The 24,876-nt window shown below is 40.9% G+C and overlaps 1 protein-coding gene across 1 annotated transcript; it reads left to right on the top strand.

Annotated features, from left to right (window-relative positions):
- The first annotated feature begins 225 nt into the window (after positions 1-225).
- Positions 226-24,598, top strand: LPL (lipoprotein lipase). Its single transcript, XM_063085409.1, has 10 exons — positions 226-508; positions 8,260-8,429; positions 11,881-12,060; positions 13,328-13,439; positions 14,171-14,404; positions 15,606-15,848; positions 18,099-18,219; positions 19,632-19,814; positions 20,808-20,912; positions 23,052-24,598. Coding segments are annotated over exons 1-10 (1,437 nt in total). The 5' UTR covers positions 226-420; the 3' UTR covers positions 23,053-24,598.
- The last annotated feature ends 278 nt before the right edge of the window (positions 24,599-24,876 follow it).

The raw sequence follows: 24,876 nt of genomic DNA, 5'->3' as shown, positions 1-24,876 counted from the left end.
GCAAGTAGAACCCTAAGGGTAAGCAGATAGGAACCTAAGAGAGAAAGCAGTTTTCCCTTCTGCCCTTTCCCCTCTTCTCGCTGGCAGGCTTGATCCTCACTAAGGTTTGCTCAAATGTTTGGAAATGAATTTAGGGCCCTCCCCACAACTTATGATTTTATAGCCAATAGGTGATGAGGTTTATTTGCATATTTCCAGTCACATAAGCAGCCTTGGAGTGGAAACAGTGTCAGACTCGATTCCTCCTCCTACTCAGAGGAAACCTGTCACTTCTAGCTGTCCTGCCCTCCCTTTTAAAGGGCGACTTGCCCTGCGCCGGACTGCGACTCCAGCCCTCTCGCGCCACCCGCTGAGCGCGTCCATCAGTCAGTCCACGCGCTGCCCGCGCTGTGCGGCTCCTACCGAAGGACGCGACCCGAGATGGACAGCAAAACACTGCTCCTGGTCGCCCTGGGCGCGTGGCTCCTGAGTTTGACCTCCTCCCGCGGAGCGGAGGCCGCCGCAGACCGTAAGTTTTGCGCGCAAACTCCCTCCACCTGCAGACCCGGCCAGTGGCCACTTGCCCGCGTTCTGAGGCTGGGACGGAGGAAGTTGGAAGGGACTGTGGACGCGCATCGGGGACTCTCCCAGCCCGAGCACTGGCCCCGAGAAGGGTCACCGGAGTGAGCTCCAGGAGGGGCCTGGAGGGAATCCCCCTCCGATCTCGCTGGGCTGCTCCCAGTTCCCGCTTTTCTCTCTCCCGGGTTCCCGCGCTGTCCTTTCCCCTCTGGCTGCGGTCGCGTTCCCCAGCGCGCGGGCTCCGCCGGGGAGGGTCGGGGGCGTGAGGGGCGTGCCGAGGGAGGCGGGGCGGAAGGGCTCGGCTGGCGGTGACCGACAGTAACCTCCCCACGGGGGGAGGGGGGGCTGGAATGAAAGGCACGTCGGCCAAGGTGACCCAGCCTTGGGAAGCGCGGCCAGACCGTGGCCCTTTCTGGGGAAGCTGGTCCGCATCTTCGCCGCACGGGGCACTTGCTCTCGGCCTAGCCCTTGGCTCCGCTGTGGGGATGGCATCCGGGCTAGGGGTGGAGGTGGGGACGCTGGCGCCGAGTCACGGGGACACAGCGTCCTGCACGCGTTCGGGCGAGCATGAAGCTCTCGCTCCGCTGCGCAGAGAGCCCAGAAGACCTAGCGAAGGGCTGACCCTCCTGAAAACGTGGCGCGGCCACCAGCAGTCTGTGGCGGCTGACTTGGGCTTGGGGCTTGCCAGGTCTGCACTTGGCCGCCCTTCCTGTCCTCCGGGGCCCGCTCCGGGCGCCCAGCCCCTCGGTGCGGCTGCGAGCACTTGGGGTTTCCGGGCGCCGCGGGGAGGCCGCGGGCAGAACCGTGGTCACCGCCAGGGCGCCACCCGTCCTCCCGCCGGGGTGGGGGCATTTGGGGCAAGATGTGAATTTGTTCATTGCAGGGAAGAGGACAACCCAGCCCGAGACCTGCCCGTGATAGAGGCAGCCCGCACCACTTGAACCTCGGTTCACTTAACATACAGCAGCAACTTAAAAAGCAACCGAGGCAAGTCATTAGAGGAGGCAACGTTTCCCTTTCTCTTCCGTGGTGGAATTGCAATGTAGGGCGGTGTCGCTTGGATGCGCTTTCAGGCGACACGTGCGCACCGGTTCAAGTTATAGTCGAGTCTGTCCATGACATTGATTGCAGCTGAAAGCTTGTTTCCTTTAGGCACTAAGTTGTGAAAGAACATTTTTGTTAGGTTAAAAAAAAATGTGGATTCCATCAAAGCAGAATTGGATTTTTAAAAAAAGAAAGAAAAGGAAAGAAAAGCATCTTTTCTATCAGATCAGTTTGAGAACACTGGAGATTCATTTAGAAAGTCTTTAACATCTTATGTGCTGGTATGTTCCCCTCGAAAGAAGATGGTAGGAACAAACTCCAAGTTCTTATTTCTGAAAATACACCATAATATAATGTTACTTTCACCGTAAAACATGCACAAGAATGTATCATCCACATTTTAAGTTTTTGCTAGGCTCTTTTAGACCCTAAATTCTTGAGCTAGTCTGTGTCACCTCTCTGCGTTTAGCTTCCTCAACTCTAAAATGAGGAGTTTGGAGGAGACTAAAGTCCTCTAAGGACCCTGTAATTCTTACTTTCAATGGATGCTTAAGCAACACAACTTTTCCTGGCTACAAATGCATTAAGGGAGGATTATTTCTAACTAGACTGGAAATGACTCCCTCTCATCCCCTCCACATTCACTCTGCCCACCCATTATGTGGTACTTCTCCCATCACAGTGATATTCTGCCCCTTTCTCCTCTAGATGAATTCTTCTAGGAATGTAAGAATTTCAGGGTGGGAAAGGTGCAAGGTGTTGGGGATGGGGGCCGTGATAGGCAGCATCTCCTCTGGGCTCTAAAGGGAGCATCTGGATCAATGCTCAGTAGCTGCAGTTCTCTTTGGCCATAGTGAATTTCCAGGCTAACATCTGTGCTAAACACAGTGGCTGATCAGAGCACAACAGCAGATGTCACAGATCTCAGCAAGAGAGTGATTGATTAATAGCTGTATTGAAAGGTGGGAGTCAGGCAGGGGGAAAGAGTTGCAAAAGAATATTTTCACTTTCAAGCTGTGTATTTTTAGCAGAGTCCTCCACGCTTGCTTTATTATGGAGGAGACTATATGGTTTGGACTATACAGTTTATTGCTGATTGCTGGAGAAAGTGCCTTGAAACATACAATTGCTGGAGAAAGTGCCTTGAAACATAACAACATTTTACTGTTCGTTTCTTTTCTGACCACCACCTGTTCCCACGTTCTTACCACAAAGGCTGCATTGCCTTAAATGTGAAGAAGTTCAGGCACCAAAATGATGGTCGATGATGACTTTGGATCACAAGATGTAAGGAAAATATTCAGGACATGAGTATCTTTATTTTTCACATATGGGTACCATTTGAATTTACTCATACTGTATTTTCCAACTTTTATGGCGACAGCCACAACAATGAAACACTTATCATCAGTGTAAAGTTTCAGGATAGTTGTTTTCACTAAATGTAGTCTGTCACCACAGCAAACTAAATACTTTTTATCAATGGGGGCTTTTTAACCTGGGAGCAAATCTTTGTCACAAACGGCTTTTGTCACATTCTCTCTTTGCAGAAGTTGATGGCTCTGTTAGTTTCTGAAGGAGTAATATGATAGGACAAAGAGTTTGAAGTTCACTGTGAACATTGTTTTCTGGACTGCAATGACTGTACGCTGCTGTCTTATGGCCATTTTAAGAATGTCTGTTTATGTACAGTAATGCCATTTGGGTAACCAACAAATGTCAGTTTGTACTAATGGGGGAAGTAAATATCTACTAGGAAGGAAGAAATGGATTATCTTAGGTGGTGATATGTATTTCCAAAAATCTACTGGAAATGAGCTTATTAAACTAGTGCCAACTTATTCTTTGTGCTCTTCCCAGTCTGTTCTTAAAATGATCAAATTCTATCCAAGGTAGTTTGGTTATTTTGACTCTTTGAGTGAATAACAGAAAATGTCTCCAACTGCTAAATGGCAGTAGAGTACAACAGAGATGACCTGGCTGGCATGGCCATGCTCAGTCTCATCCAGCTCTCATGTTCACGGCACTCACCTCCTAGGTGTGTGTGTTGATCTATGCGTTTTTCCTAGATGATGAAGTCTGTGATTATGTAGACAAGTAGAAGCTGTTCTGGCTCAGATTAATTTAAATGTAATGTATAAGCTTACAGAAGCTTTCCAATCTTATGAAAAGTCAGGCTCTTGGAGGGGTGGTGGTAAATACAGGCAAATGGACCTCATTTAGAGCTTCTCAACAGCCCTCCATTCAAGATATAGCTATCCTGAAATCTCTAATGTACTTTTGAAAAAAAGTTGACTTGCAGACTTAATTATGGTGAAAAATAGCATAAGAGCACCTACAGTTTTAGTTAAAAGGATAGAATCCCAGTCTTTATCCAGCCTTCCCTCAAATAAACTAATTGTTAGCGAGGTAATCATTGACTTTCGTTGTGTTATTTTGAGGTGGATGTTTCCATTTTCCTTCTCTATCAACCAGGAGAAAGCAATTTCAGATTAACAATACAAAAATTTTGTATTTCAATTTTAAAAAATCTTGATATAAATATGCTGACACTCAGCCAAAGTGCATATTCCATTAACCAATCCAAAAGATCCCTTTGAATAATGGAGGCTTACACTTGTTAACACTTGATGGTCTGATTCAACTGGGTAATTTTAACACACATCTCCGAACCTGCTTTTTTAACCCTTCTTTTCAGTAGTGGGGAAGTTTAGTGATAATATTGGAGAAAATTCAACAAAAAATTCAGGTTGTAAGTACAAAATTTAGTTTTACTACTCAATAATAAAACAAATACTGTTTTCTGTAAAAATGAAAAGCAGATCTGCTTGTTAGATAAGTGGATAGCATTGACTACACTGGAATATCTGATAGATGAATCAATTCAGTCAGCTGATAGTGATTTTTCCCCTCATCAAACTGACCTGAATTGGCAATTCAACTTGCTTTGGCATCCTACAGCCACTGCCCAAGTCAATAACTGTGACCCTCAGTCTCAGAACAAATGAATTACTGATGAAGTACATTAGGGGTGTGTGTGTGTGTCTGTGTGTGTATATATCAGAAGGGGGGGGAGAAAGAAAGTAGAAATTTCCAAGAGAATTGCACTGTAACTGAGCTCTTCCACTTCATGTCTTCATAGAAATGTTAGTCTTGTTCATCTGATATCTCTGATCTGCTTTTAGATCCTCTGTTGTTTTCCTAGAATACTTAGTGCTCCTCCTTTTCTCACAACAGTAATGTTCCCTCTATAAATTACCTTTCTCTAAGTGCTTTGACTTCTCAGCCGTTTTTTGTTTTTTGTTTTTTCTTTTTTTTCTTTTTTTTTTTTGGTGGCTGGCTGGTACAGGGATCCGAACCTTTAACCTTGGTGTTATAACACTGTGCTCTAACCAACTGAGCTAACAGGCCATCCCTTCAACCTAATGTCATCTCTGTGAGTTATTATCTACATTAAGATAAATTTCTTATATCTTCGTTTATACAGTCAGATTTTTTGACTATCTATTTAGGGATTTAAGAATAAAGCTTACATAGTCAGGAAATGCATTAACTTATAACTTGCCTGGTACTCTAAAACCTCCTTGTAGTACTTAAGAAGACATGTGTGATGGGGCCTGGTTGGCAGCATGGTACTCATGTCCTAAGTCAAGTTCAGGATAGAGGCTCTTATGAAGAGACACACCTTGGGTACTTTCCTTTCTTCCTTTCTTCTTCTTTTCTTCTTCTCTCTCTTTCTTTCTCTCTCTTTTTTTCCCCTCTATTCTAAGGTGGCCTTAATTTCTAAGGGACCTGGTAAAAGACCGTGTAGTGGGATAAGTGCAGAGTCAATAACATCATTTCCATGTGTAGGAAACTATAGTTTCCTTAGTAACAGTCACATCAAGTCAATTCATCTGCCACCCAGTAGCAATCCAGGGTGTACTGAGACAACTAAACATCCTGCCTGACCCACAACCAGAGTCCCTCTTTCTATTTATCTGTCTCTTCCTGGTCTTGGCCAGTTGCTTGAGGGCTGACAGAGGTTTGGGCAAGCACATTCATCTTTAGGACAGTGAGACATCCTGAAGGGTTGCAAACATAGGAAGTGTGAAAAGTCCTATCAGAACACCAGTGAGAAGGAAAGATTGACTAAGCACAGATAAGTTTTGTGATTTATCTGACATAGAATTGAAACCTTCCCATGGCCCATAAAGAGGCATTATTTTCCTATCAAAAATGAAAAAGTGTTTTCTTTAAAAGCAAAAGTATCTAAATATGAATTTGCTAAAGAATGTATGAATTTCCTATTCTTTTTCTTCACAAGCTATGGACCCAACAGAAAATATTTGCTGTGGGAAGTTGGACCTGTCAATGAGCCATACATGTTATCTGATACAGGATCTATGAATTGAATAGACTTTTTTTTTTTTCATGGAAATATACAAAGCCAGTCTTAGTAATTTCAAAGAATATTCTTGGTCATTTCAAAACCACCAGAAATATCAGGGCCACCAAGTTGCTTAATTCTAGGGAAAAAGAGACTAAAAGTTAATGGCATCCTCTGGAGTCGAATAAGCCAATTATCATAAATATCACTTTGGCAAATAGGTAGTGAGTGAGATCTGTCTGCCAGGTTTTCAGATGATCTGTGCTTTAAAAAGATTGATAATTGCACACATTAAAATAAGATCGTTACAGAGGAGGTATGAGTTATTTGAGGTGCAGAGATGTGGGAATGGGTGTGATTACTTTATTTTTAAATTTTCCAAAGTACTTTCTAACAATAAAAGAACTTCTTGGGCACTGAAAGCAGAATTAGATTAAAAATACGCAATATTCTTTTTTGCTATCAAGTAAATAATAAAGTTACCAGAGAACCTTCTGGCTAGGTAGGAAGAAGTCCTACATCTTTAAATCAGATGAGAGAGAGAATATATTCTGGGTTGGACGGATGGATTCAAGTGCCATTTACTACATGGAAATGAAAAGTGCTTTAAAGATCAACAGTTTAGCAAAAACTCATTTGAATAAATGATTTAGGGTGTTTAGCTATTATAACAAAACTTCTTTCTAATAAATATAACCATAAATAAATTGTCTCTACATTTGAGGTGGTTGGAGATGTGTGTGCATGTGGGTGTGTGTGTGTGTGCGTGCGCGCATGTGCGTGTGCGTGTGTGTGAGATCAACTTGGTGTATGTAATGAATCACTCAGCGAGTAACCACAATATTGTTTAAGGAATTTTGGAAAATAATTTTTAAAAAGGGAAATGTTTGCCAGTCCTCAGATAATTACACGATGAGCCTGATTCAAGTGCCTGCACTTTCGCTGTTACTTTATCATTCTTATTTTTATTCTTGGCCTGATTTATGCAATGTCATTTTGAAATTATAGATTTCCAAATTTTGAGTTGTGAAAAAAAGTCAATTTAGATTAAGAAATTGGAAGAATTGCTAGCAACCTCATTTATTTTTCTCCTGAAAATCTGGAATAGCATAATCTAAAATCTACAAGTTATTACCTTCTGCTACTTTTTTAACTTGACCATAAATTAAATAGTTTCTCCTAATATAACTTTCCTTTGTGTTCTACTTTGTGAAAAGTCTGATTGTATATGCACTATAATTTACTTCAAGTGTTCACTGTGAGCACTACATGACATTTATTGTCTACAAATACCCATGAAGATAGGTCAACATTCAGATTTATTGTCCAGAGTTTCAAAGGCTAGGTTCTCTTCCTTTCCTTACTGTGTTTGGAATTATCTGTGAAGTATCAAAGTAGATTCTTTCTATAACCAGATTTGCTGTCATTTTTAAGTTTTGACTGTGTGTGGAAGTTCGTCGTGGCTTATACACAGCACAGGTGTTCTGAATAACCCACTAAATGATTTTGAACTGCTGTGTCTTGCCATGGAGGAGGGAGCAACTTCAAACTTCCCTTATTGCTAATATTTTTTAAATTATGCCTAGTGAAAAGAACAACCTTCACTCAAACAAGCCTATTTGTATCATATTGTGGAAAAAGATTCTTTGGATGTAATTTAAAGAGATTTAGAGGGTGAAATAATACATGAGATCAGGAGAACTCCACAACACAAGAGCCACGAACCAATGTGCTCTAGGAGAATGGGATTTGAAGTGGAACCAAGAGAGCTGGGTTCTGGTGCTCACTCTTTTTTCCACTGTTAACAGCATAACCTCAGCCAAGTCACTTAAGTTCATGGTGTGAGAGAAGATTGAATTAACTAAGGGATCCCCAAATACGGTTCACTTAAAATTACACACACACACACACACACACACACACACACACACACACACACACACACACACACACACACACACACACCCTGACTCAGCAGAGACCACTCTTGCTTTACTTCCAGTTGATGTCGTCTCTATCACGTTTGATCACCACTGGAGGATCTGTGGTTCTCTTGCAATCCACGTTTGTTTGGGGTTTTTTTGCGGCTGGGCCATACAGCGATCCGAACCTGTGACCTTGGTGTTGCCAGCGCATGCTCCAACCAACTGAGCTAACCGGCAGTCCCCATTCGTTTTTTAAAAACACCTTAGAAACAAAAAACAGCATTGGTGTTGGTTGCTTGTGATTCCAGCAAATAGAAACAAGCAACCCTCCAGTTAACCTCCTCTCCAATGTCTCCTTTTCAGGAATTATAGGAGGAAGAGATTTCATGGACATCGAAAGTAAATTTGCCTTAAGGACCCCTGAAGAAACAGCTGAGGACACTTGCCACCTCATTCCTGGAGTGGCAGAATCTGTGGCTAACTGCCACTTCAACCACAGCAGCAAAACCTTTGTGGTGATCCACGGCTGGACGGTAGGAGAGGCTCTTTGGGAAGGAGTGAATTGGGGTTGACCAGGCATCCTGACAGGCCTGCCGTAATTGTTGGGGACCCAGTGATGGGTCCACACGTACTTCTGCTTGCGCTCTGATGGCTTTGCTTTAAACTTGAATAAAGGAAATTCTGGTTCGGGGTGGGATCTAAAGTCAGATTCATGAATACTTCCCTAGACTGTGCCAGCCCTCATTTTAACATGGTATGTGGTTGGTGCCCTTGAGCCAGCCATTCCTGTGAGGTAGGAAGAGGAGGCTCTGCCCAAGTGCAGAGCAGAATGTAGGTTATCATGGTGGGAAACTGGTGGAACCCTGGATGATCCTGAATCATGCAGCACATCGCCAAAGACCCTTTCCTAAAGAGGACAACCTTCAAGGGTAACAAGAGCACTGGGATGGAATGAGGCGGTGTGGATTCCTTGCCCTTCTCCAGCTCTCTGACATGGGTCAAGTCACCTGTCATCTCTGGCCTTCTGTTTACTGATCTGCAAAACAGAGAGGTTGGGCTAGATGCCCCTAAGTTCTCTCTATTTCCAACATTCTTCAGTTGTAAACTTTAGGGAGTTTTCCTAGAAAGGAAAGAGGGCTAGCCAGGGAACTGTCATGCAAGATGATTAGAAACAGTGAAGATTGGCTAAATTTAATATTTTAAAATATTAATAAAGTAGTCTTTAAATATGCCAGATAGTTACTTTATATGATGTAGTTCTTGCTTAAATAGTTTGTTTTAAGATTTTTCAGTCCCTAGTGAGCAGATTCTATTATTTATGAGGATTTATATAAAATGAATTGTTAAAGATATATTGTCTTTCCATTATGTCAGAGCTTGTGAATATTGTAATAGATACTAAATTCTAAGAACAATTAGCTCAAAAGTGGTATACATCTAGTCCTGACTTCTTTTCCTATGTAACTTAAGTGCTTTTGTTATTGACAATTTAGGACAATTGCTATCTTTTTTTGGCAATGAAGGCGACAACTAAGAATTCACACAGAATGGATGTTTATTTTAATAAAATATATCTATTTATTGGAGTTAACATAGTAGATTACATATCTTATTTTAAAAGTTCAGATTCCTAACATAAATCTTTTTGTACTTTAAGAGATTTAAATAAGAAAGAGGAATCTTTGGTGTTTTTAGAGGTGTTTTGGATGCATACAAAACTTGGCTCTTAATACTTCTCAAAAAAGTTTATACTGAATAAATACATTTATACAACAGGTATGAGTTTAATAGTCCAGGCATCTCAATCTTATCCCTGAGAGAATTTCATGCTTTAGGAATTTTTGAAAGAATGTTTCCTTCTCATACTAAGATTATGTGATTAACCCAGTATCCATAGATAGTGCCAGTTCCTATCATTGGTCCTAAGGCCCCTTTAAGCCCATTTGTATTCTTCACATCCTGTGTCCTGACACTTTGAGTGCCTGAGCTCAGAGGTCAGGTCTCTGGCTGTGGGACTGAGTTTCCATATCATACAGAGCTGTTTGGTCTGTGCAATAATGAAGCCAGCCATGCTGATGTTGGTCTACCTCAGTGAACTCACTGGTGGATTCTGGTGGACCCCCTGGTGCAGGTGGCAGGGTGGGCTTCCATTCAGCCGCGAGTCTACAAATCGAATATATTTTAAAATGGTAGACTGGTGGAACCTCAGAGGAAAACTTAGAAAACGAGACTTTTCCTGAGTTGAGGAAGGTGGATGCTGGGATTTTCTACTCCCTTTTTTCAGGGTTACTTAGGTCAGTATTTTATGCTGAGTCAAAAGAGAAAAGGTTAGATTAGTTGCTATGCAATTAATAAAAGTATCAGCCACTGTAGGAATAAGTTGGATTACTCGGCCTTTTATAGATAATCTAACTTGAAAACACTGCTAATGTAGAAAAGCTTATAACAGGAGCCTAGGGCAAACAAGGTTTTCCTGCCTTATCTGAGGTCAACTGCTCTGTCCATTCAAGGGCACAGACTGAATGAAGAGAGGAGGCTCTTCAGCTTTGTCGTGAGAGACCCAAGAATGCTCAGCACGAAGTGCGCATATGGCGCATCCCAGGATGCAGTCCAGGCACGGCTGTACTGGAGCTTTGCCACTTGCTTGGATTTCACTTGCTTTAAGTACAGGGGTCTCTTTGTGAAGTAGGAGGTCCTCACTGCTGGTGATACAAGGAGCGATTACCATTGCATTCTGAAGAAATGACATCTTCCTCTCTTAGTCGGGATAGGCAGCTGCAAAGAGTGGCCAGTACCCCAATCACAAATGGTGGGGACTGGGGATGTGACAGGACCAATTCCTTAGGGTTTTGCTCCAGGCAGGTTTTCCAGCTGGTTTTCTGAAGGGCCCAAGGCAGCTGAACTTGAAGCATCCTCGCTGAGACAAGTTCAAAGGAGGTTTAAATAAGTTCCTAATGGCCTAACATCACCTTTGTACCTTTTCTCTCCATGCTTGACATAGCTGTAGAGCTGGCATTTTATCACTGCAGGTAGACTGGGAACCAGAATAGTCACAGGTAGAAATTGATGAGGTGAAGGGTAACTGTGAGAGCATCTGAATCCAACCCCTTTGTTTTATAAGTGACTGGGGAAGGTTAAAGCAGGACCTACATTTATAGAAACATCTAGTGAGAGAGTTTGGACTGGAATCAAGATCTCCTGGGTCTCGGGCTTGCTTTTTTCCTACCAAAAAGCAAGTTTTAGAGCAACTTGATGAAAAATTATGCAGTTTGCTGAGTATCATGAGTGAAGCGAGATACTTTTGATAGTTTTAGCTTGCTAAACAGATAAGCAAAAAGTGCATAAATCTGAAAGAACCCACTATATAAGATCAAAGTTCTAGATGAAGTCCCTTGGTTTGGGAATCCAAGACTCCTGTTTTTCTATTGGAATTGCACTAAGTATAATCTAGTTTTTGTAGGTCTCCCCTTAAAAGCCGCCTTAGACATGAGTTTCAGAATCTTCTTTGTCTATTTAGTACATAATTGGGTAACCTTTACCGTGGCTGCAATATAACCTGATCTTGAGTTATTAGCACATCAAATGTTGAATGTAAATGATTTTTTATAAGAAAAAAGATGCGCTCACACCCCAAAACAATTCTGTTGGGAAACAATTATTAGCCTAATTTAAAGTCCTTAAACTAAACTTCTTTTTAAATAGTCCGTAATTCTGCTGTAAATTTTGATTCCTTCAGACTGATCTTTCCTTCTAATAGTATAAATTATTGAAGTTTTACTGAATCAATAAAACATGCTTTTAAAATTGCAGCCTGGTAAACCCAATCTGCCATTCCTGAGCTTAACACAGCTCTTCTCCAGCTTCTTCTTCTTGCCTTGGAAGGGGAAGGCCCAAGTCTCTGAACACTCTTTTGGAGTATGATTTTTCTGTCTGAGCCAAAAGTTGTAGGTGGGTATTTAAGAAAGCTTGTATCATCCTCTTTAGGTGACGGGCATGTATGAGAGTTGGGTGCCCAAACTTGTGGCCGCTCTGTACAAGAGGGAACCAGACTCCAACGTCATTGTGGTGGACTGGTTGTCACGGGCCCAGCACCATTATCCAGTGTCTGCAGGCTACACCAAGCTGGTGGGAAAGGACGTGGCCAGGTTTATTGACTGGATGGAGGTAAGACCTGGGAGTAGAGTCTCATGTGTCTGAAACAGAGCCAGAGCTAAGTAAACGACTGGTCTCTCTTTCTTGTCACTTAGTTACAGATATTTTCCGGGGTAACTCAAATCTTCAAAATGAGCATGGGCACTATGACAACAATGATAAGACTGTAATGCCAATAAATAGTCCTGCCCTGTCCTTTGATATTTTCGTAGTGAATAGATCTGCTGAGACTGAGAACGGAGTGGGCAGAACAGACAAAAACTTGTTACTTCAGGGCAGAGGGAAGATGGTATGTTCAGCCAAATCTTTCCCCACCAGTTGGCTGGCACATGGAGATTTTATCCTGGCTTTGACTTCTGTTAGAATATCAGTCTCTTTGACAAAAACATTAGTGGTATTTATGCCTTAGTATGGAGTAAGTATCCAGATTTTTGTTGCTGGTTGGGGGAGTGATGGACTTGAGCTCAGAAAACAAGGACAGGGAAGAGTGTGTAGGACAGGAGGTGGCCGAGGGTCCAGTGTTCTGACCTAGCTGCAAGTTCTACCCACTTTCAGAGGATGGCCCACTTTCTCAGGCAGTTCTCTGAAAATTACCTTTGAAAAGGATCTTGGTGTTGGAAGGAAGCTAATACTCTTTACAGGGCCGAATTATTTAAACCAGATTATTGAAGGTCAAAAATAAGCTGTGGTTTATTGGACTGACCATCAAAAGACAAAAATTCTTTCCCTGGCTCTTTTGCTGACTGTGTGAGTGAACTTGGGCCAAGGGGTCACCTCCCTGGGCTCCAGGTTTCTCACCTGTTAGATGAGGAAGATGACCATGTTTCTCTGGTCCCTTTCTACTGTAATATTTTCTGATTATAATTCATTGCTTGGCTAACCTTAAAGAATAAAGATGCAGAGTGTTTAGAATAGGAAATAACAGGTTAAAGTTAAATATATATTTATGTATATACACACACACACACATACATATCCTATATACACATATATATGCATACATATATACACACACACATATCCTATACATACACATATATATGCATACATTTATTATATATGTAAATAATACAATTTAGTCTGTTGTTAAAGGGAAAATCTCAACACTAGAAAATAAATTTCTCTCTCTTACCTGTAACACAAAATTAAAATAAGTAGAATTAATTTTCAGTATCGCCAATATTTTGAAAATAATATTTATATTCATTTTATTTCTTTTAGTTTTGATCTTTGGCAAAGAACAATTACAACCTTTCTTTTTTCTTTTTCTCTTCCAAAGGAAGAGTTTAACTATCCTCTAGATAATGTTCATCTCTTGGGATACAGCCTCGGAGCCCATGCTGCTGGCATTGCAGGAAGCCTGACCAATAAGAAGGTCAACAGAATTACTGGTAAGAATGCAGTTTTGTCCGTCTTATCCTAAGTTGAGATGCCATCATTCTGAAAGAGAATCAAAATGTTTGTCAGATACCCACATGTGTATGGTGTTCTTCTGAGGATATGCCTGGCACTTGATTATCTTATGACAGGACTCTTTTTCAGGAGCAAGATAAAATATAGATGCTTGCTCTCATGGGCTTACCATCTACTGACAATAGCATGAAAACAGAGCAGAGTTAAGCCCAGAAAGTGCACAGAGTTCTCTGAGAAGCCTGTTTCCCTGCTCCCTCTGCTCTGTGCCTAGATAGTGTGTTGCTCCTGTGTCCTCACTGCTCACATCAACAGATGTAAATTGAAAAAGGACCAACTCTAGAGGCCATTTGGAAATTCCTCTAGGCGAGTGATAATAGATGGGTTTGGCATACAGAGAAAGACAGAGAGAGAACCTACCACTGTTTAAAGATCTTCTCACTAGATTTAGAAATAATTTATAAAAGGAAATCAAACCATCTTGGGTGAAAAATTTCTTTACAATGGTTAGTTTAAGAGACTCAAGTTCCATTTTAGAAAGAGCCACGTCTACATTTATGACTCTTAGTAATTTAAAGATCCAATTACTGTATAATAGGTGCTCATAAGAATCTATGTGGCTGCCAGTTGCATTCAGGTGATGAGCAATGGAATGCTAATGTGATGCTAATTAAGATTTAAGAATCTGTGGGGCCTTTTTTTCTTCATCAAGGTCTAGATCCAGCTGGACCTAACTTTGAGTATGCAGAAGCCCCAAGTCGCCTTTCTCCAGATGATGCGTATTTTGTAGACGTCTTACACACGTTCACCAGAGGGTCACCTGGCCGAAGTATTGGAATCCAGAAACCAGTAGGACATGTCGACATCTATCCTAATGGAGGCACTTTTCAACCAGGATGTAACATCGGGGAAGCTATCCGTGTGATTGCAGAGAGAGGACTTGGAGGTAAATATGATTAGAAGCAAATTAAATGTGAGTTTTGTTCTTAACGCTTATTGACACAGTGTCTTACCATTACCCTCAAAGTACATAGTTTTAATATACACATTTGGCCAAAGTATGTTTCTGAAGAGTTCCATCATATTCAGCATGATCACCTTAGTGATAAACAGACAGCTATTTTATCTTTTATTTATTACATTGTAGACTACACTGAGTTCTGTACTGGAGGTAGCAAGAGAAAGCAAAGATGAGATTTAGATGGGAAAACTCCATTGACCTTGATAACAGCAGCATAAAATGTTATCTGGCCAAGTGTTGTCATACTTTGAATGTAATTGCAAAGCCAATGGACTGATTATGAATTTTACTGAAAGTGAAGGAGGTGTGACCCAACTTTCTTTTGCTGGCCTTTTTAAGAAAATGGGTATATCAGAAACAAACCACCACTCCCCTGTGATAAAACTTCCAAAGTTTTAAGAAGAAAAAATAATTTAATATTAGCTTAATATTTACTTTAATAATCATGTTAGCTTGTTAAATTTATGTTTTATTTTTAAGGCCCCTTTGCATACTTCATGGACATTGGGACCTACCTCTGGTCAATATGCTTGTTACTTTTGCACACATGTTATAACACTTAACAGCATAATGATACTGTTTTTAATTGTTGTAAAAGCTGTGGTAATAAATCTGTTCTTATGATATTGCTGATTACTTCTATGGTTCATTTGAGGTAAAAAGCATTAATAGAGGCACAACCTTCAATTGTACATAATATCTATGATAAACTACTATTCATGTAACAGTTATGCCCTTTATAATGTGGTTTCTAGAAGTATGTTTCTAAAAGCAACTAGAAATATTAGACAATTTCAATATAAGAGAAGAATGCAATAAACTGGGGGGAATCAACCTCTACCTTGGATGTCTCTTATTATGGCTTCATAAACATACTTATAAATATAAAACAGCAGAAAAGTCAAAGATTCCCTGTGAACTTGCAATTCTGACAATCTTGGAGGTGGTGAATAGCTGCCACTAAGAAGACCCTCTAAAATAGGGCCTACACTCATAGATGCCTAGGACTAGATCCTAGGGTCATTTTATTCTACCACAACGCTAACCTATTTTAGACATGCATACTGAAACACCCATTGTGGATTTCTGCAGACTCGAAGTTTTCTTTGTGTCTCTCTTTCCCCAGATGTGGACCAACTAGTGAAGTGTTCCCATGAGCGCTCCATTCATCTCTTCATTGACTCTCTGTTAAATGAAGAAAATCCAAGTAAGGCCTACCGGTGCAATTCAAAGGAAGCCTTTGAGAAAGGGCTCTGTCTGAGTTGCAGAAAGAACCGTTGCAACAATGTGGGCTATGAGATCAATAAGGTCAGAGCCAAAAGAAGCAGCAAAATGTACCTGAAGACCCGTTCTCAGATGCCCTACAAAGGTAGGCTGGAGACTGCTGTTAATAAAGTCAATTAGTCCTATTTTTATCCTGCTCACTGCACTTCATGGAAATTCTGTCCGTTGGAACAGAGACAGTGATATTGCTAAATCCTGAGCCCTCCCTTGTGTTTTGGTTCATAGAGAGGGAGTTACACTGATCCCTATTACTGATGCTCCTAATTCCCATTGCCAGGAAGGCCCCAGTGCACAGCATGGGATTTGCAGCCCTCCTTGCCATCTAGTTGTGACTGTTAGCACTGTCCAGCCCATCAGCACCGGGCTCAGAGCTAATTTGAAACCATCTGCTTGGGATCAGCAGCTATGGCTGTTGGACCAAGTCCAGCCTACCACCTGCTTTTGTCAATAAAGTTTTATTAGAACACAGACACACACACATTTGTTTCCTTATTGTCTAAGTCTACTTTCATGCTACCACAGCAGAGCTGAGTAGTTGAGATCAATATCATATGACTTACAGAAGCTAAAATATTTACTCTAGCCCTTTATAGAAAGTTTACGACTTCTAAAGTTTGCTTTGCATGAAGGCAGGAACCATATGTATTTTAAAATGCAACTATCCCTGGGAGGCAAGAATATACCACATCTTTTAAGATATTTCAATTTTTCCATGCATTTGTTTTAAACTTGAATTTCAAGCTTGGCATCTTGCTTGGAGCAAGACCTGAAGGAATGGAGGCGGAACAGGAGAGGAGGTAATCAGATAAATCTGGCCAGAGGGACTATTTTCAGAAAGGCTGGCTTATGTGGAGTCCAGGCAGAAGCTTGAGGGAAGGGGTGTTATTAAAGATATATCTGCTATAGGTGCCCATTTGTGAGGTGGTTTGTTAGGATCTTAGATGTCCGGAGAGGTGCATTTGGTGACTCAGAGTTTGGAGCATCTGTAATTCAAGGAAACCTTTTAGGCAATGGGGGAACTTTCAGTTTCCCTGATTCTTCAGAACGAGGGAGGTAGGAAGGAGACTGTAATTTTCTGAACACACAGATGAGCCTCACCCATCCCTGGCATTCTGCATGTGCCTGCTCAGAGCTCTGTCAGTGTCTGCTGGCACTCGGGTCTGCCACCTTCTCCTGCTCTGGCCTGTGGTGCTACCTGTAAGGTCTCTGCTTAACCCCAAACTCAATTTCTCTTCACCTTTTAATAGCCGTGGGGTTTTGTTGTTGTTGTTTGGTTTGTCTTTGCTTAGTGTCTGGCTATTTTTATTATAAAAAGAGGTGTATCTAAACAAAGTAGAGGTTGTCCTCAGAAGTGCATAGCAACAGTAAAACGTATTGAAATTTTTTCATTAGGACAAATGTCTAAAGTAGCATAAAAATGTAGTTTGCCATATTCTGTATCCCACCTTAAGAGAAAGTGTATTTAATAGAATCAACACAAATAAGAAAAAATCTGACTAAGGATCTTGGGACATAGAAGAAAAAATATCCCAATAACTCTTTTCATTCCTGTCGTAGTAGCTGTGTTTTAGGTCTTCTGCCTTTCCTATCCCTTAACCTCTCCGATCCCACTTGCTCGGGGCATTTGGTAGAGATGGGGAAAAGAACAGGGAGGAAATGTAGAAGTTCAAGTACCTGCTCCCAGAGGCTGTCCCTATTCAGAACACTTTAGAAACTGGCTTTGCAAGGCAGTCCTGATGACCTCAGTGATGGTTAAATGAAATCCATTTCATTGCAAGCCTACTGCATACCCACTCTGTGCTGGTTGGCAGAGAATAAAGAGGATGGCCATGATCCTCTGGCCAGAGGGAGCTTATAACCAGGGCAGGGAAGGCAGATGTACCCATGAAACAAGACACGCAGTCACATACAGTGACAGGTAACAGATGCCAAATATGCCTGGTACAGATGCTCAGGGATGAGACAGCCGAGGAGGGTGGAGATCCTAGAGGACTGGTCAGGTGTGTTTTGGCATTTTGGTTGGATCTTCCTAGCATCCCATCGAAGATACCTACTCCCTGGGACCACTTGGCAATTTAGATACATGGAGTTTTTTCTGCTCACTACAACCACCCTTTTCCGAAAGGGAGCAGAACCCAAGGTCTGCATTTTCTAGGTGTTAGCACTGCACAGAAAGAAGACATCTTTCCGAGCTTCACTGATAGTGCGATGTGCATGCGCTTCCTGTTTGGGCACTAGTGCGACATGCTCTGTGGTTCTGAGTTGCCTGATTATTGGGGACTGTGATGTTTCCATAAAGGCTGATTAGCACTTGTTCTGATTTCCTTCCCAACAGTCTTCCATTACCAAGTAAAGATTCATTTTTCTGGGACTGAAAGTGACACGCAGACCAACCAGGCCTTCGAGATCTCTCTGTATGGCACCGTGGCCGAGAGTGAGAACATCCCTTTCACCCTGTGAGTAGCACAGGCTGTCACCTCCAGCATGTGGATTCATCTGGCACTGCGACCTGCCATGACCATTGGTCTCAGGAACAGAGGTGGAGTAGGAGACCTAGAAAATTAGTCTCTAGATTAAGAAGTTAGAATTTCAAAATTGGGGCCGGCCCTGTGGCTCACTCGGAAGAGTGCGGCGCTGGCAGCGCCAAGGTCGCGGGTTCGGATCCTATATAGGGATGGCCGGTGCACTCACTGGCTGAGCGTGGTGCAGACAACACGAGCCAGGGGTTATGATCCCCTTACCGGTTAAAAAAAAAAAAAAATTAGAATTTCATAATTGAAGTCTTTGCTCTGATTTATATTGAGAAAAAAAATCTACAAATTGGCCATTTTATTTTTATTCACTATGCTTATTTTTCTTTTCTTTCATCATTTTTTATATAACTGTTTTTTAAATGAAACAATTAAATTCACCGAAAAGGTTTGATATCAAAGAAAATGAGCAATAGTTACAGGAAACCACTCTACAGATGCACATATAACATGCATAGACGATATATGTAGTAAAAAGCCCATGATGGTGTTACCCCTTACTACTTATCAAGGAAACACAAAATTAAGGCCACTTCATGATATCTGTTTATAATTATTAAGTGAACAAATCTTTTAAAATACCCAGTGCTGACGAGGTGGTGAGCCATACGTGCACACACTGCTGGGTCATTCACTGATGGGACGGACCCTCCAGGAATGGAAAGCAGCATGGTAACAACTTTCTGTAGCTATAAAATGTAATCTCCATTTTAGTATTTATCCTAAAGAAATAGTCAACAGAAATTTTAAAACATTTTTATAGAATGGCGCATTTATTATAACACATTATTATATTTATAGCATAAATTAGAAATTTAGCATCCAACATTGAGTCAGTGGTTAAATGAATTGTGGTTTATCGAGTTAGTAAAATCAATCTAGCCTTTGAAAGCTATAATTATAGAAAACTAGGTAAAACATGGCAACAATTAGAAGATAAAATATGAAGAGAACAGAGAAAGAATAGAAAATTGTATGCATACTATGCAGCTAAGTGAAAATATGTTCATGTGTCGATACGAATTGAAAAGGAGTACAAGAAAATGGGGATAATGTCCTGAAAGGATTGGCTTGTAGATTTTTTTTCCCTTAAGAATTGTATTAAATAGTTCATATTGTCAGGATAAATGCTGGAATAGACTAGAGGGATGTGAATATCTTTTAGAGTACAATAAATGCCATTGACATTCATCTTGAGTATTCTGTGGAACATTTTTTGCATTTCTTAAATATCCCTCAAACAATAAAGCTATTTACCTCTTAGGAGGAAAAAAAGGGGGGGGGAGGTGGAAGCTGATATCCAGAACTAAACCAACGTGTTAATTTTTTTTATTCAGGCCTGAAGTTTCCACAAATAAAACGTACTCCTTCCTCATTTACACGGAGGTGGATATCGGGGAACTGCTGATGCTGAAGCTGAAATGGAAGAGCGACTCCTACTTCAGCTGGTCGGACTGGTGGAGCAGCCCCGGCTTCGCTATTGAGAAGATCAGAGTAAAAGCAGGAGAGACGCAAAAAAAGTAATGAAATTTATTTTTCTTCATTCCCTTGAGACTCACCCTAATGTCATTACCTAGGGGTAGTATTTCAGGAGCCTTTAACATTCAGGTGAAACTTTAGTAATCGTGGTCTTTAGTAGTATACGACCTAGATAATTACATCTAGGATTTTTTTTAGGAGTATTCCTTTATTATCATGCTGGGGAGAGAATAGTGTTTCTGCATTTCATGCAAGGAAATACAAATCCTGAATTGGTCACAGTTATTCAGAGGGAGAACTGGGATTAGAAGTCAGGAATCTCAGTATCTCGTTTAGCACTATTTCTTGCATGCACAAAATCATTATGCAACAAGCCTCAGAAATGTTACTTTGACATTCAAAGGTTAAAACCAACCTCTTAAGGAACGTTGAGGTTATCTTGAAATCTCCCCACCCCCTACCCCATGTGTATCTATAAAATGAATTGCACAGAAAGCCCCTAGGATTGAAACCTTTTATGCTAAATGTGCAGGGATTTTGCAAATGATAGTGTGCTAATATTGTTAATGAAAATGACTCTTTAAGTTAGGACTGACAAATGATTTCTCTTTAGACATTTGCTTTTATAGCCAAAAAAAAAAAAAAGATGTTGTGGTCAGAAAGGTTATGTAGAGCCATAGTTTCTCTAGTAGGGCTAATTGAAGGTTGATTCCCTAATCCCTTAATGCTGATGCTAAGAGGAAAGCTGATTTTGTATCATCTCTTGCTGAAAGCCTGTGATTTAAGGCTGCTCTGGGTTGTCTGTATGCCTATCTAGATTGATTAACTAGCTCTTTTGCTGAACACTGGGGGAGGCCCTCAAATAACCCTCTGATTTCGATGTGGCCTGAGTCTTACGGTTAATTATTAGAAATATCAAACCATTTAACCAGCATGATCAGGTAGGATTTAAACAGCCCTGACCAAACCATGCATTTTTGAACAGCTGTTTTTATTGTTCCACATGGCGTATTCACATCCATTTCCTTCCACAGGGTGATCTTCTGTTCCAGGGAGAAAGTGTCTCATTTGCAGAAAGGAAAGGCACCTGCGGTATTTGTGAAATGCCATGACAGGTCTCTGAATAAAAAGTCTGGCTGGTGAGCATCCTGGGCTAAAGTGCTCTGGGCATCCTGAGCTTGCACTCAAAGGATTCAGCTTCCTGCTGTACTCTTTAGCTCACAACTAAAGGCCTGCGCTAGTCCTCGTGATCAGGCCTTTCTCAGCCCTTCTGTGTATGTACGAGATGGGTCCATTTGCTTTTTGCAATAGTTCCTCTTTTCTTGTTCTCCTGTTTATTCTTCCAGCCCTGACCTTCATTCCACGTGCACATTTTAGATCTTATTTTCCCTCTTGAACTACCCCACCACCTTCACGTCTGCTTTTTTCTCTACTGCATCCTGCTACCTTTACAGATGCTACCTGCAGAGCATGTAACGCAAGTCCAGTGGTTGTCATCATGGCTGTGGGCGCAGCTCTTCCCAGGATGTGTCCAGAGAAGTAAAACATCTCATTGCATCAGCTGCAGCCACACGGTCCTTGATTCTCCAAGTGGAGCAGATGCCAGGACAGAGAGCCAAAAAGAGGGGTGGGCCCGAGCATCCACCTCAAAATGCACAAAGATGGGGAGGTAGTGGAGAGAGCAGACAGGAGGCTGTTCTCTTTTCTGTCTCAAAACAACTCCTGGCTCTTTCCTACCTGACCTTTAAGGCTAATCCATGTGGCAGCTGTCAGCTGAATCTTTCCAGAGCGTCACTACTAAGTGGAAACCAAACATGTGACCTTCCCCATTCCCCTCCCCAATTCCCGGGACATGCTATTTTCATTCCTCAGCTCGTCCCCCTGCCAGATGCCAAGTGCTAATGGGCCACAGGTATAAAGGGGAGAAATAGTAGATCATGTCATACAAGCCACAGAAACAATGGGAAAGGCTGGTCACAGCGTCATCTGAAAATATAAAAAGCAATTGCTTTTGGTTTCCTTCTTTCCCAATTACATTTATACACAAAAGTACAGAAAAAGAATTGCCCATTCAGAAAAAATGTATTAAAGATTCTATGTGGAACATCTCTAGTATTTTTAATTTCTAGTTTATCATATAATTTATATGTGCTCACTATGAATAAATAGGAAAAATAGGCACATCATTGCAACCCAGTCACCCAGGGATAACCCCTATTAACGTTTTGATTTACACCCTTTCAGACTTTATCTATACATGTATAATATTTATAATTTTTCATTTTTTACAAAAATGGGATTATGGCATATGTACTTTGAATGACAAGATGTGGCCATCCAGATCAGAACATTAATGTAAGAATGCTGGAGATAAATTTGGAATGGAGAATAGTTTCTGGTGTTGAGCCAGGCAGAATAACTCAATTCTTATCTAAGTGGAGACTTTTTGACTAAGGGGTCTGTTGCTTCATTTTTCCTTCCTCACTAAGCTGAGGCAATTTCACATTTGCTCTAATTCTTAGGAAGGGGCTCCTATGGGAAGTTTTATACATGCACCTAACGTTACACACAAATAACACACGTGTACATGTACATTCTCCCTAAATTATCTACAGCTTTAAATCTATATGTGAATGTAAAATCAAATTCCCCCAAATTAGGAAATAACTCCAGCTGTTTATAAAGCACTTCTGGTCATAGTGTTTATTTATATAAGCTACAAGAAATTATCTGAGAAAGTCTAATGATACATTCTTCATCTGATTATAAGATTACTGAAACAAAAGACATTTAGGCAGCTTTTTTTTTTTTTTAATGCATCTGAATTTTATCTAGAAGGTAATTATGAATCAGACTAATAATCTGCAGTTTCTTTCCTCTGTGACCAAAATAAACAAATCAAATAACAGCTTCTCTTTTTTGCCTCTTCTCACTCTTCAGAAGTCTTATATCACAAGAAAAACGAAAGAGGCTTTTCACTTGATAAATTATAGAAGTAAGAAATCCTCTATATTTTGAAATCATTTGGCTCAGTCCTCTGAAAAGGATACTCTTTATTGGGACTTGGCTAAATAGATGTTGGAGTGTTTCATTCCCAGGAGGCTGCCTCTTCCTTGGACCTATTATCCACCTCTCCCCTGGGTTAATTCTCACAATCTTTGTTCTGAATTTCCAGTTGAGTACAGTACTTTTTCATCAGAAGAGTGGTGGGGGCAGGCAGGGGATTATAAAACACTAAGCAGATAATCAGTTGCTCTTCTTCCTCTGCTTTTTCTCAGAAACTGGGCAGATCTACAGAGAGAGGAAGAGCACATGAATTCTGTGAAGAATGAAATGAATGAAGTAACTTTTACAAAGGATGCCCAGAGCTTTGCGTGTCTAAAAGTGGATTTTACTGAGTATTAACCCCAGCTATATCTTTGTTCATTATTTTAGGACATAGTCTCAAACACTAAAAAGTGGCTAATTACATTTGAGGAAACTAGTGGCCAAATAGTGCATCCTCCCACATTAAAAGAGAGCAGATATGAAAAGCACTGCATTTCGTCCTTTGATAAAGAAATAAGAATTGTTTGGGTCCATAGTAAAACAAGGCTCCTTCATGGGACGTGTTTGGCCATACCCTAAAATTGGCTAGAATCTCCTATTTTAATTGGAATTCTGGATTTTCTGGACTGAAGCCTTTTCAAAGTATTTTTTTTTTCCACATCTGAATATAGAAAATGGTTTTCTGTGGCATGAGTCAGACCCATTTACTTAGCAGTCAAGACACCTGATTTTTTAAAACGGTTCCTCTCTTGCCATTGGGATGTGGCCCAGGAACATGTGACCTGGAGAGAGGGATGGGGAATGAGGCTCTGAGCCTTTAAACAGTCCCTGTGTTGACTGGCATCATGACAAAGTTACAGGGGAAAGGAGGTAGAAAATTTAGGTCAATTAATTCTTAATGGGCTCTAGAGTTTATTGCTTGATCTCTCTTTCCCCCTCTTTTTTTCCCCTGTGTTTCAAGACTATATTTTAACAATGCTCTCTAGGTGTTGAAAATGAGCCTATAATCCTCAACTGACATAATTTGAACTGCTCAGAAAGAAAACGATTCCATCATCTTATCATCAGATTTTCAAATTATTTTCAATGGTGTGAAGACATTCAGTATCCAATAGTTTCTAGTCAATTGTAGGCTCAGTCATTCTCCAGCCACACTTCCAGCTTGTCTCTTTCGTTCCTGGCTTTGACAAGAAAATATGTGTTCTAGTTCACATTTTGCATCATGTGAACTCCTACAAATTTTAGACAAGGACCATTTACAAAGTAAAATGTGGGAAAGTTACTGTGATATATTCATAAGAAGTATTTACCAACCATCGTGTGCAAGGAAAAGAACCTTGCGTTGCCATAGCCACATGAAGTGCCATCAAGGGTGCTGTTGTTGTTTTGAACAACTAATCAAGAGTGAGTGAATGATTATTTATAAACCAGGTCTCATATTTTCAGAATGCCAATTTATGTATTCATATAAAATGATAAAGACGTCAAATATCTCAGAGACTGTTGCTGGGAACACAGCTGCGGAAGTGTGTGGGTGATGAACACGGGCTCACGTATGAAGCTCTGCTGGTTTGCTCCTCATGCAGCATGATATGGAAGGTGAATGGTCAAGAGATGTATGGGGATGTGTTAGAATAGAAATAATTCAGATGTGCCAGAATTTCAGCCCTTTCTCTGAGACATGTGATTGTGCTTATACAGTGTAGGACAAGTGATGTGATTGACTCCATCAGTCTTGGAATGAATTCTCTCTAAAAATAAAATGATGTATAATTTATTGTTGGTATCCCCTTTTATTGCTAATTCAGTAATTTTCTGGATTTGGGTTTTGACCAATGTTGCATAAACTTAAAAGATTCACCAAATCAGTGCATGGCACTGAGAATTCTGGCTTCTAAAGACTATGTATTACACACATGTGCACACATATAGCAATGATGCTCTAGCTTTAACTTTTATTTATTAGCTGTAAATATATGTGTGGATGTGTAGAGGGAGCTTATACATATTGGAAGGGTCATTGTGGCTATCTGCATTTATAGACGTGTGGTGCTA

Source organism: Cynocephalus volans, chromosome 2 (assembly GCF_027409185.1).
Source record: "Cynocephalus volans isolate mCynVol1 chromosome 2, mCynVol1.pri, whole genome shotgun sequence".
Lineage (NCBI taxonomy): Eukaryota > Metazoa > Chordata > Mammalia > Dermoptera > Cynocephalidae > Cynocephalus > Cynocephalus volans.
Note: the sequence above shows the minus strand (reverse complement) of the source record. Positions and strands in the feature narration are given on the sequence as shown.

What these genes read in the sequence shown, in the direction of transcription:
- LPL (XM_063085409.1), top strand. Translation starts at nt 421, where the DNA reads ATGGACAGCAAAACACTGCTCCTGGTCGCCCTGGGCGCGTGGCTCCTG. An exon ending in TGGTGATCCACGGCTGGACG is followed by an intron (nt 8,430 to 11,880) that starts GTAGGAGAGGCT and finishes CATCCTCTTTAG; the next exon opens with GTGACGGGCATGTATGAGAG. An exon ending in GCAGGAGAGACGCAAAAAAA is followed by an intron (nt 19,815 to 20,807) that starts GTAATGAAATTT and finishes TTCCTTCCACAG; the next exon opens with GGTGATCTTCTGTTCCAGGG.